The sequence below is a fragment of the Balaenoptera borealis genome (genome assembly GCF_965194805.1).
Source record: "Balaenoptera borealis genome assembly, chromosome: 11".
Classification (NCBI taxonomy): Eukaryota; Metazoa; Chordata; class Mammalia; order Artiodactyla; family Balaenopteridae; genus Balaenoptera; species Balaenoptera borealis.
Window position 1 is genome coordinate 90,582,125 of NC_138868.1, and position 13,295 is coordinate 90,595,419.

A 13,295-nucleotide genomic window follows, 5' to 3' on the forward strand; every position below is an offset into this window, starting at 1 on the left:
TGACTATTATGAATAATGTTGCTGTGAACATTCACGTACATGTTTTTGTGTGGACATATATTTTCCTTTCTCTTGGTTATATACCCGAGAGGAATTGCAGGATCATATGGTAACTCTATGTTTAGCCATTTGCAGAACTTACAAACTGTTTTGCAAAGTGACAGCGCCATTTTACATTCCCACTAGCAGTGAATAACAGTTCAATTTATCCACATCCTCACACTTGTTATTTATTTGTCTTTTTTATTGTACCCATCCTGATGAGTATAAAGTGGTATTTCAGAGTTTTGATTTGCATTTCCCTGATGGCTAATGATGTTGAGCACCTTTTCATGTGCTTATTGGCCATTTTTATATCTCCTTAGGAGAACTGTCTATTCAGATCCTTTGCCCATTTTTAAATTAGCTTACTTGTCTTTATTGAATTGTAACAGTTCCTTAAATTTAAATATTCTGGATACAAATCCCTTATCAGGTATATGATTTGCAAAAATGTTCTCCCAGTCTGTGGGTTTTCTTTTCACTTCCTTAATAGTGTCCATTGAAGCACAGAATTTTTAACCTTGATGATGTCCAATTTATCTGTGTTTTTTTTGTTGTTGTTTGTGCTTTGGTCATATCTAAGAAACCATTGCCTAATCCACGGTCACAGATATTTATGCCTATGTTTCCTTCTAAAATTTTTATAGTTTCAGCTCTTTTAGATCGTTGATCCATTTTGAGTTAATTTTTGTATATGGTGTGAGATAGGAGTCCACCTTCATTCTTCTGCATGTGGATATCCACTTGTTCCAGCACCATTTGTTGGCAAGAAATTAACTTGCCAACAAGTTAAAAGAATCATCAGACAGATGTTTACCATGAAACTCAATGGTAATGTAAATGTCAACACTATGTCAAAAGATGTAGTTTGCAATGTACAAGGATGATTCTACCATCCAGTTCCATAGCAAATGCTTATATTTCCTTAGTGACAGCATTCCAGTAGAACCCCTTTAAGTAAGTTTGTTTATGTTTCTGTGTGTGGGTTTGGGCGCAGTAGTGTAGATGTGGACAATGAGTGGATTTCTAAATTCACTTAAAACCTTCATCTATTGAGTATGTAGTTTGTACCAGGTATTGTATCAGGCTCTAGGAATGCAAAGATAGGTCTGCTACAGAGTAGAATTTCAGTAGTTGTTGAAGGACGGGAGAAAGTTTGGAAATAAGATGTAGTCCTTGCTCTCTAGAAAGGGGCAGAAAGATAATCATAATATAATCTGAAATGCTATAACTGAGGCATAGCTGTGAAGCAAGTTAAGAACACAGAGAATTCAACATTTAGTTCATCCAACTGATTAAAAAAAAGAATTGAAGTGGAAAGCACCTGCAGGTTAGCTGGTAAAGTTGCTACAGTTTTGTGTTATTATTGAAACATGAAAGAAAAATGAAGTATAGGCATTTGGGTCTCATCTTCACTTATGATCTCCATTCATTTACTCTTTGGCAGAATAGTTTTTTTGCCTCTGATACTGAATATAGCTGCAGAGAAGACAGCTTAGAAAACGAAAGATCTAATTTCTCTCTAGTGCTTAAACCTTGGCAAATGGTACAAAATCAAGAAAATCATTTCTAAAAGATTAATGTAGTTGATTTTTTCCCTAATGTTTAGTTTGTCAATTTAGAAGATTACCTTTTAAAAATTACTCAGTTTCAGAATGGCATCCATTGTTTATGAGGTAATCTCAATATAGACATCAAGGACTTGGGCATTCTGAAAAACCACACTGTGGATTACGATTTTTAAGCTAACAAAGAAACCTACACTGTTTTAAACCTATTTTCTGTTTCCTGTGAGGCAAACGATCATAGTTTTCACTGTCACTGAACAACTGGGAAATTTGTTGGTGCTGGTACAATATAAGTATAGCCTCAGTCTGTCCTGACAAGTTTGTAGTATTGTACATTTAGAAAGGAATCGATAGTCTCCTTCTATTTCCATGTATTGTATTTCACACAGTTGTTATAAGCAAAAAGGAAATCCAAGTCTTTATTGCCTGAGAACAGATTCTTTGATAGATATGTGAATTTTTTTGAAGTCACCATTGGTTCTTTGTTTTGCTATACTTTTGAGCAAAAGAAAGGGATATGTATTTTGAATGAATTAATACCTAGGCTCCCATTATATTGACAACTCTTAAGACTTTTTATTACTTACAAGAGAAATGACTCCTATGAATTCTAAACTGATTTTGTATATAATGTTTATTTTCTAGCATATCCAGGGTGAATCTTTGGTAGACACTTAAGATGAGAATATCAGAAGTAGAAGGAACCTAAGAGACTATGTAGTCCAAATTTTCTCATTTTCTAGATACAGAAATGGAGGCCCAGAGGGGTGTCTGAATTACCTTAGGCTGCATGTCTCATTAGTAGTGGAGTAAGTCTCAGTACAAACAATAGGACCTCAAATAAAAATAATATTTTGCCTGTAGTTTGATTGCATTCTCTGAATATGAGTCTACTAGATGATGTAGATACACTCAGCATTTGACTTCTCCACACATCTGCCAATTTTATAACTAAGAAAACACAATCTAATTACTATATACAGATATATACAAATGGTACTCTACATTAGGTCTCCATGAAAAACTCCTATTTTAAAAGAACGTTTACAGAAGAAAATTTGTCACTCTTCTTTGATTATCCATTCTCATGTTTAACAGCCGTCACTCTCAGAAAGATTTCCTTGTATGGGAAGGTTTCAAATTTGGAGTCCATGGATCCCTCAAGAATCCATGTTGGGGGTTTCTGAACCCCTTGAAGTTATGTTCATAATTTCATTCACAGCTTTTATAAATATCTTGAGGGATTAACCTGGATTCTCAGTCTATAGTATAGCTGCATTTCTTTTCGCCTTATCTTCTTTGGAAGACCCTTGCTATGCTCTGTATTATAACTGCATTACTTTGGAGATTTACTGTTTCCAAATGAAGAATTTAAGATCATTTTAACTTGTCTTAGGGCTCTTTCTTTTTTTCACATTTTTAAATCATTTTTATGGCTGTCTTTTGAACCCCTTCCAAATTCTTTGTAAACCTGAAAGCCAAGGAGCTCAGAATTAGAAATCATATGTTAATGAAGATCTTGTTTAGGCACTTGGATCTGCTGAGAGTAGTGTCAGAGGATTAGGAGGAGCAGAAGTAAGACTGCTGAGATAGGTCCAGGAATGTGGCCCCTGCTCAGGTAGACTAGGCAGACCCTCAAGGTCAAAACGGATCGAGGGTAAGGGGCCCAGGTCAAGCTTAAAGGATTGGGAGCATTTCAAAGTTCAAAGCATAGTAAATAGATCCTGAGTAAAGGGATTCAGGATAAGGAGTAGGAATCAAACCTAGACCTGAAGGTGAAACAGAATCCTGCAGAAAATTTGCATAGGAACAAACTGCCACCTTTCTAAGTAAAATCAACCTAATCTTCCAGAATTGAGACTCTTCATATGGGAACAGGCCGCTGGACTTTGCAATACAAATACTTGTCTCCTAGATTTCCCTTCACCCTGCAACCTCTACATTCACACTGGCCTAAGGATGTTAGATTCCTGAGAGTTGGGTTCCCAGGAGATGTGACTAATGGAAAACAGTAGGATAGGGCTTACGAGCTATAATATATAAAGTAGTTTATCAAAATCACTGGGGTTTGGAGGGATTACAGATTCTTCTGGGAATCTGATGAAAACTGTGGGCTTTCTCTTCAGAAGGAAGGCACCAAATACTATCATGTAAAAAATTTTGTACAATTTAACCTGCCCTGAAACTGATTCATGGTTAATAACTCCTGATTGAGAAGTATGGTGTTCTATATTTCTTACCCATTTGTTTCCTGTTCTTTATTAATCTTGTACATAATTGTTTCTGTTGCTGTCTGAGGTATACTGAGGAGGTTTGGGCATTTAGTTTTCACATGTGAGCCAAAAGATTAATGGAGGGAACAGCAACACTGAGGCCATGGCACTGCTGACGACAATAACGGGAGAGATCCATGGGGGCATGGTGAAACTGGGGGAAAAGAACTGTGCCAAAGAAGTCTAGTACCCCCTTCTCATTAGATGATTTTTCTTCTCTTCCTTAGGATGATCTAGGTTTTATTAAGAAGCTGTTCCTTTATGAATCATGTAATGAGATACTGATACTGAGCCACTTGGTTTTATGTGGGGTTTTTTTAGAGCAGCATCCAGTCCCAAGCATGGCTGGCTTAGGCCCTCAGGCAGTGGGTGAGACTTCTGGCCAGGAAAGGGTGAGAGGGTAGAGCAGGAAGAATGCTTTGGTGACACAGCCTGAACTTCACTCATGGCTATTTGTGACTGTATTGTAAATTTTCACATTTATATCCAGTGGCAGTTCCTCTGACTCTATCTAGAGGTGTTAAATCTGTAAGATTGAAAATTTAGGGAGTAATTGTCGGGTTAATTCAAGTTGAATAAAACCTCACCACAAATTTTAGGTCCTGTAGAACAGAGTACCTGAATTATCCAATTAATCCTATATTTATATACCACTTAGAAAAGAAAAAAAAATTCTTTTTTTTTTTTTTAAGTTACAGCAAAAAAAAAAAAAAATCTCTTTGGAAAAACAGATTCCCCAATGTGTAAATATTTAAATTTAAATGTCTATTAAATGTGTAAGAAATCTAGTCTCCATCTTGTACTTTAACTACTTATCTTCTCCGTTTACTTGATCTCTTCAAATTCTGTCTGTCCCTGAAGCCCAGTTTGGGGCCTAACCTACCAATGAAATAGAACTAGTAGAACCTACTCTGATGACGTTTTAGAGTATAAAGTACATAATCCAGTCCTGCCTTTGGCATAGGGCCTGGCACATAATAAGCAGTAAAGCTGCAGTTGATGATAATGGTTATGAGCTGTTTTCCCAAATACTCTAGTCACCATTTAACCACCTTGTTCTCTGACCATAAAAAATACTTGACTGCCTGTACCACTTTTTGGCACTTACTATCTTAGTTTAGATGTTATTATTTTATTTCCAGAATAAGATTGCAAGCTCCTTGATAGGTAAGGATAGGCAATACAAAACTTGCTGAGTTGGATTGAAAATTGGCATTTACTTGCTTTACAAGCCATGTGGTCTTCATTGTGATCTTTTTTCCTCTACAGAAAATGAAAACACTAGCAGAAAGGAGGAGGAGCGCTCCGTCTCTTATCCTGGATAAAGCCCTGCAAAAGCGACCTAGTACCAAGTAAGTGAAAAGCTTTGTATTACACATTTGGTATGTGCTTCATTTCTTTTACCTGTGGGGTTTGTTTGCTTTTTATCAAGACCAGAATTCTCTGTTAAATAGTAGAAAATATTACCTCTGAGTTTATTTAATAAGGCCTATTCTTTATGTGAAACTTAAAGCCTTTTAAGAGCTGGTGATCAATTGCTTTAAAACTGATTCAGAAGTGAATCTTACATCACATGGTACACAAACATGCATGTTCCACACATTGTTAAAGTTTATTTATGGAAACAATTAGAAATCAGTATACTAAAGGTAAGTTATTTTAACCACTATACATGTTTGGTTATGCACAAACTTTTGCTTACTTTTTATCATAAGGTGATGCCTGTGTATGGGTAAAAGGCAAGTTTTTACCAATTTTAGATATGAAGAAAGATAGCCAGATTAAGATTATTAAAAAATTGAGTGTTGATTTCTTTTAGGCATTATTGGTTAGATTAATTAGTGATTAATTAGTGAAATTTAAAGTGGAAAAACAGGCTGTGGACATCTTAAGAGAGTATTTCATGATACTTAGAAATTGAATGGCTATTCAATCATTAATTTATTCAATAATTTTTAATGGTATTTTAACTCAGAGGTATTTTATGTTCAAAGGAAACCTGTGATGATTTTCCTCTAATATGTGAATCCTTTCATGTAAAGTGAAGTCCTTATCACTTTTTTAAAAGTGAGGGTATATCTGATATTTCTATGAATGGTGTGCTAATTTAACATAAAATCTATGTGAAGGCATGGAATTTTTTTTTCAGTGTCCAAAATAAATTATATAGCCAAATCCCAAAGAGTGAAACTTTCAAAATACCTAAGTCCCTCCCCTCTTAGTACTCAGCAAGTTCTCAGGCAGCTCCCCCAGCTGCCCACAAACGACACACGCTTTAGTCATTGGGTTGATCAGAAAATGTAAATTACTTTTAATAGATGCCTAATCAAAATTTAATTAGGAAGATATTCTTCTGCCAAGTGAATAATACAGTAATATACTTCAGTGCCATATATAAATGACTTTTAGATTGTTTACATTAGTATATCTTTGCATTCATGTGGATAAGAAAAGAATGGTTATATCTTCACAGTTTGACCTTGATTACCTAGAAAACTCAGGAGAAATTATTTTTTAGGGGAGGTAGACAGAGGAGGCAGAATTGTCTTTAATTCTACTATATATGTAAAAATAGCTTTATTATTCACTTTTTTAAAAACAGGTAAACAGTTTTAGGTAAAATTTTTTATTGGAAGTTCCTGGGATGAACATGTGTTAAGCTTTTTAATTAAAAATAGCCCTTATTTATATCAGAGAAGCTTTAGCCCCAAATCAGGGGTCAAATAGTGGCCCACTTACCTGCTAACCCAGGGTGAGGATTTACAACAGTATGCATGTAGGTACTGAAAGTTCATATAGACCATTGGTTCTCAACAGGGTGGTACTAACCTCCAGGGGGCATTTTGGAATTTTGTGAAGCAAAATGATTTAGGGGGCAGTCGCCAGAGTTACTAGACATCGCATAATGCACAGGACATCATATACAACAGTTTTGTGGTTCCTGCATAGTTTTTGAATGTCGCATGTATGGGATACTTGTGAAGGGGGGGAAAATACCTTTATATAATTATCTATGCCTATAACTATGTTTTATATACAAATACAAAGTATTTTATATCCTTTCATGTAGATTTAATGAACACTAAAGTTTCCAAAAATGTAGCTACCTTGCATACCAAGAGATAATTGCACTTCGTGTTGTTTGGAATCATTTCAAAAAATCACTTGGCTTTACTTCATTTTCTCATACTTGTTGCATGGAATAGTTTCTTATCATCCTACTTATCTTAAATCTAAATATATTCATTATAAGTAGGTGTAAGCATCTGACTACTTCATTGTCTTTTAATATAGTCATGAATGAGCATATACATATTGAAATACATAATTTATTATTAATTACTTTCATTTCCCTTTATATTACTATCAGGGTATTTTATCGACACTTTTGAAATTCTGTTAAATATCTGTGAATTTTGTTTCAGGATAGAAAAGGAGGAATTGGAATAAATGTGTATGCATTTGTCCTTTATATAACAAAGGGACATTGGATCTAGGATTGAGAATGACTGATAGAGATTAAGTGCCAAGTTAGGGAAAAAGCTAACACTTACCTGACTTACTGGGGTTGTTTTGAGTTAGAGAACCAATATGATAATATACAGCCACGTCCTTCCCCACTCCTGCCTCCCCATCACCTCTGCAATAATTGGTGCTTACATTAGAGTCAGTTTCCCAAATTCCTGCCTCAGAAATAGGGAAATATGATGGTTTTTTGGCAAAATAAAAAAGGAAAAAAGTATATTTAAGTTGAAGATGGATATGTTTTAATCTTCAGTTTATTTCCTGTGAGTTTCTGCAGGTCAGTAGTGTGAGTGCATAGCGCAGGGGAACAGGACCTTCACCTATCTTTTAGAAATAATGCTTTTACGCTATGTAGTATTGGGTGGTTAATGTGTGTACAAAAAAATAAAAGCTATTGGGTGTTGAATGTGTACAAAATATTTGTAAGTAGCGTAATCTCAGGATTGGAAAGAACCTTAAAGGTCATCTAGTCTGGTGGTTTCCGAAGCTTTTAAAGTCAGTATTCTGCAGAGGGACACAGACATCTACGTATTTTTCAAAAACTCTTCATAGTTGATTCTGATACACTCTTGGTAGAGAACCACTGTGACAGGCTACAAAAGAATCCTTTCATAACAGAATGCTTTTAAAAAGGGAATACTGAACCAAAATTTTAAGGAAGTACAGAATTATAATATGTATTTCTTATAAAATAGTGTGGACATTATAAAACCAAAAGCAAAGTCCCCTCTCCATCCCCAGGGGTAACCATGATTAATCATTTGTATGTCCTTCTAAACCTTGTCTATGCAAGTGTGATTAGAATTTTTATTTGCTTTCTGTAATGTTTAAATTCTCACGTTTATATAGATAAATTCGTTCTTTGCATTTTCAAGTCTTGCAGTTTTTTAAAAAAATTAAAGATCAAATCCTATTACAACAACCCTTCAAGAAAGTCTTTGAATTTTGACCATCTTTATATAATGTACACTCCTGAAAAGTTACATCAATCAGTTAATGAACTTAATATTTTAAAGAAACTTTGTAGTGAATTGTTTTATAAAGTAAATCACTTCTTTTTTCAAAGTTGTTAAAAATAACTCAAATTTTCATAATTGGAATTTTGCTTTTCCATAATTTATACCCAGGAAACAAGGAAAATTTCTGAAGTCTAAGCTGAGCACACCTATTTGAAGTAGAACTTTATGCAACAAAATTCGAGTACCTAAAAAGAATCTTTACTGTCTCTTTGCATGTAATATCATGGGAGCTAACCTATAAAAGATTTGTACACAGGGTGTGGACAGACAGCAAAGAAATTGAGTGTTTTATTTATTAGCGTTGCATATTTCTTGAGTTAAATAAAGCCATCATAGCATTTCATATTTCTTGAGTTAAACCTATATTTGATTTTGGCTTTGCAGTAGAACGTTATTTCTACTGTTGTCCCCTAGTTAAGGTGTTATTTAGTAATTAATGACTTGTAGGTGATAAAGCTTTTGTCTAAAGTTTAGCAAACATCCACAGAGGATTTAATGGAATCCTTTCATTTAACAGCTGTTGCATCTCAATTTTTATTGAATTTAATTAATAAGAGCTAGGTTTAAAAGAGGAGGAAATAGGTTAAGCGGTGACTTAAATGTGTTTATGTGTTAAACACAGTTTTATCTCCAAAATTCTTTGTTCAACACATCGAGTTCATAAGGAAGGGGCAATTTAGAGATTTTAACTTTTTGGGGGGTTATCTGGACACCATTGATCAGCTGGAGGTGATTCCTCTAAGTAATTATTATATTAGCTGGTATAGCAGATGACACGTATCTTTCACACTAAGAAGGTTAGTGGTTTTCCAACATGGCTGCACTCAGCTGTTTTTACTCTCAAACACAGTAGTGTTCAGTTCTGTGTTTAAGGATGACCTCACCTCATGTAATAGACATCCTCCTGGTAAGACTCTGGGCACCTATATTAGAGGGCTTAGTTTCCTTAAAAGTAAAATGAGAGTATTGAAGTTATTATCTGTTAAACCCTTCTACTTCTAGTTCTATTGCTATATAATTATGATTTGTTGAAATTCAATACTTCCTACACTTACTCGGACTTCTAAATCATTCTTAATTACTTGCAGTTTCCTAAACACAGTATACTGTCTAGCATTGTCTCAAATGTCACTTCCTTCAGGAACTCCTCTAAGCCTTTAAATAACATTCGTGCTCCTATAGCACCTTGTATATCTTGAACCACAGCACTCATCCCACCGCACTGGCATTACAGTTTATGTCATGTTCCCTTTAATGTCGCTGACATTTGTTAATAAAATAATGCCTTATAAATAATATCTGGTGTTCAATTATTATTTGTTGGATGAATCAGTGAATGAGCAAGTGATTCCATTTCCAAACTACAATAGGAATTTAATAAGTTAGCACAGTAGTTTCTGCCTGTCCTGCCCTCCTTTGAGTAGCCAATACATAAAAGACCTTCCTTGTTCATTGGTATTATTTGTGAAATTCTGGCTAGGGAAAAAGGAAGATTACTTTTAACAAAATGATTCTGAGTTATTGTTAGGAAGTTATTTCATGCAGCGGAATACCACAAGAACTCATGTATGTGGTCTGTAAATACCACATATAGTGGCATTCTTGTGGTACTTCTTCATCATTTACTTAGGGATAAGTTCAAGTCATACAAACTTTTCTTCCAGAAATTCACTTGTTTTGATGTGGTATTCAGCCTATCTTGTAGAAAAATACACCAAAATATACCCACTTTTGTTTTAAGTTACAGTGTTAGCACTTTCAAGTTAGTATTCACCCATCTCCATCCTTACCTCCAAATCAATTTATTGTGTGTGTGCTGCTTGAAAGACTTTGTAGTAGGTACTTTACATATATTACATTTTAAATCTCTGCTTATTGCTGCTGAGAGGAGAGAAAGGCAATGCCAAGGAAGTGTTGTGGTGCAGCAGGAAGTGCTTGGGCTTTGGCTGCATTCAAATGCTGGCTCTCCATCCTGATTTTCTGTGTGACCTCAGATAAATTACCTAATCTCTGAGTCTCAGGGTCTTCCTCTGTAAAATATGAATCTAATGCTTTCATAGAATATGAAATGAGAAAATAAGTGAAGATGTTTAAAAGATTGACTTAGTTATTATTAGTTGCCTCTTTCCTTCCCTTAGATATATTTCATTTTCAAGCTTTAAACCTCCTGAATTATCCAGTACCATTTGTTAATGAAAAGCACCTACTTTATTATCACAGCATTGTATGACTAAAAACGAATCATTGAGCCTGGCTCATTATATAGTAGAAATTGAGTCAAAGACTTGCCCTAGGTCACACAATTGATTAACATTAGAGATAGGAATGGAAATCCAGGTCTCTGATCTTGATGGAATATTCTTTGCATTACACAAACAAAAGGAATATGATATAGTATCTAAGAGCATGGATTCTGGAGCCAAACTGCCAGGTTTGAATCCCAATATTGCCCCTTACCAATCATGTGATCTTGGGTAGGTTTTTAAACCAGGGATAATAATAAACCCTACCTCATAAGGTTGTAAGAAAGACTAAATAGGTATTATATATGTAAAACTTTTAATGTAGTCTCTAGCACATAATCAGTGCTTTTATATTTGAAGGCTATGTTGTTGTTATAGTGGTAATAGTAGTAGTAGTAGTAGTAGTAGTAGTAGTGGAAGCATTAATAACAGAAATAGAAGTTCATATTATCCTGGTAAAGAGACTCTTTGAGGACCATAATAGATGGAAAATTTTAAAAGATGAAAGATGCAATCTGGAAGCCAGCTAGACTCTAGTATTAAATTCATTTTAGCAAGATAATTATATTTCTAGGCCTGGCCTGAAGCAAGATTAGCTCAGAATATTTGGGATTTATTCCTGGTAGACCCTGACAATTCTTGAGGTCTCCCTAGGCAAAAATTCAAAGTATACCTAGGATGATTCTGGGAAATAAGGGCTTGAGACATGGAGGATTGACCTGCTTTGCTTGGCCACTTGAGATGAAGGGACTCCAGGAGCGTCATATGTGCCAAAGCTATGAATCAAGATTAGACACATATAGAATTAGCTAGAGTGGGGTAAGGATACTAGGGTGAGAGAGCCAAAGCAGAAGCCATTCGAGACTAGGAAAGCAGCTGTTTGCTAACTGACTTCTTCCTTTTGGTCAGTTCACTCCTGTTATGTATGACTCTACACACACACACACACACACACACACACTCACTCACTCACTCACTCACTCATATACACGCTAACATCGTCCTACTCAGAATGTCCCACATTGTATTCTGCAAATTCCTCATCATTCCATTTCCTTTTTCTCTGTCATGTTAGCATCTAACATCTAATTAGTCTAAAGTGGATGATAACTTGCCATACTTTCAAATACAAGGAGAACATTTATACTCTGGAGTAGTTTACTGAGGATTGGGGTCAAATCTACTTTCATAAGAGAATGAAAACCTGCTTCTACCTGTGATAAGTGTAAACTTGACAGATATGGTCATTGAAATGAACTGAATGATCTCATAAAGGCCACCCTCATGCTGAGACTCTAAGATAGTTATGGTAACTGTTTGATAGAATTTAAGGGAAAAGTCAATCTAAAAGGGAAGTTACTAGACTTTCCTTTGGAATTCTATAAACCTTCCGTACCTAGATACAATTTTTTGATACAAGACTTTTAAATAAAATTTTAAATTTTAGAGGAATTTAAAAAAAAATCTTTAAGACCTTTTCAAAATTACAATAAACTATACTGTTACATTACCTTAGATAAAAACCTGTAGATTCAGGGTTTTTTTTAAAGAAAAAAACACTATTCATTGTGCTGCCTTGCATTACATGCCAGTTGGCTGTAAATAAGGCCTATTCCTACAGTTTTGGACAGTGTGTTCTGAGGTTTGAGGACCTGTAGATGATTCAAGGTATGTGATGAGCAGAACACCAAGTAGAAATTTAATACACGAAGATTACCAGCAGTCTACAGGGTCCCTCCTTTCCTTGCAAGGAACATTTTCCAAAGTAAAAATCAGATGTAAAGGAAAGAGATGGCAGCAATTGCTTTGTAAAGTGGCGAAGCTGGCAAATTTTTACCAAAATGGAATTCATTGCTTTGTTAAGCGAAAGGTTTCCCAGGCCCACATATCACTTTATTCCCTTCAAACTACTTTTCGTATTCTTTAAAAATGATCAAATACATCTGTTCCTGGTGTAGTATGCTATTTTCCTATCGTATTCTGGGAGGAAATCTTTAGAAGATGTAAGTCTCTCCACATTCTAGTGAGCTTTGATAGGGCCAAATTAATTTATTTCTGCACTTGCAGAACAGTACATCCGTTTAATTTCTTTATTCCAACTATAACCTAATTTGTTAATTGCAGTTATGATTCAGTTTTATCTTTCATTTTGGCACCAGGAAAGCACTGTCTCATTAGTGAATGTTTATTCACTTTTCCTCACCCCTCTCCACAGGGTTAGCAGGCTGTCCTAAGACATCCTTACTATATTGGGCTAAATACTGCCTTACCCTGTACATCTTGAAAGATTTCTCAGGGGAGCTTTGGAATTTCATGATTGACTTTCCTTCAAAGCCTTTAAAAAAGCAGAAGAATAATTGTTAGTATTATTGAGAACCTTCATACTATTATGGTTAAGAAAGTATGGACTATGGAGCCATTCTTCCTGGGTTTGAATCTGGCCCTCCTTATTACCAAGCATGAGAACTTTGGCAAGTTTCATAACCTCTTCAGGCCTCACTTTTCTCATCTGTAAAATGGGGATAACCTCATAGGGGATTAAAGGAGTTAAAATTGTAATATATCTGGCACATTTTAAGCATTATATAAGTTTTTTGTTAAATAAAATTGTTAAAAATATATAAA

General features: G+C 35.0%; 1 protein-coding gene across 2 annotated transcripts in view; it reads left to right on the plus strand.

Moving 5' to 3' along the window:
* Positions 1-13,295, plus strand: part of ARHGAP20 (Rho GTPase activating protein 20) — a 149,042-nt gene that overhangs the window by 12,186 nt on the left and 123,561 nt on the right. For both annotated transcript variants that reach the window (XM_082343447.1, XM_082343448.1), the window contains exon 2: positions 5,153-5,235. In XM_082343447.1, the coding sequence (XP_082199573.1) occupies positions 5,153-5,235 (83 nt within the window). The remainder of the gene's footprint in view (positions 1-5,152; positions 5,236-13,295) is intronic.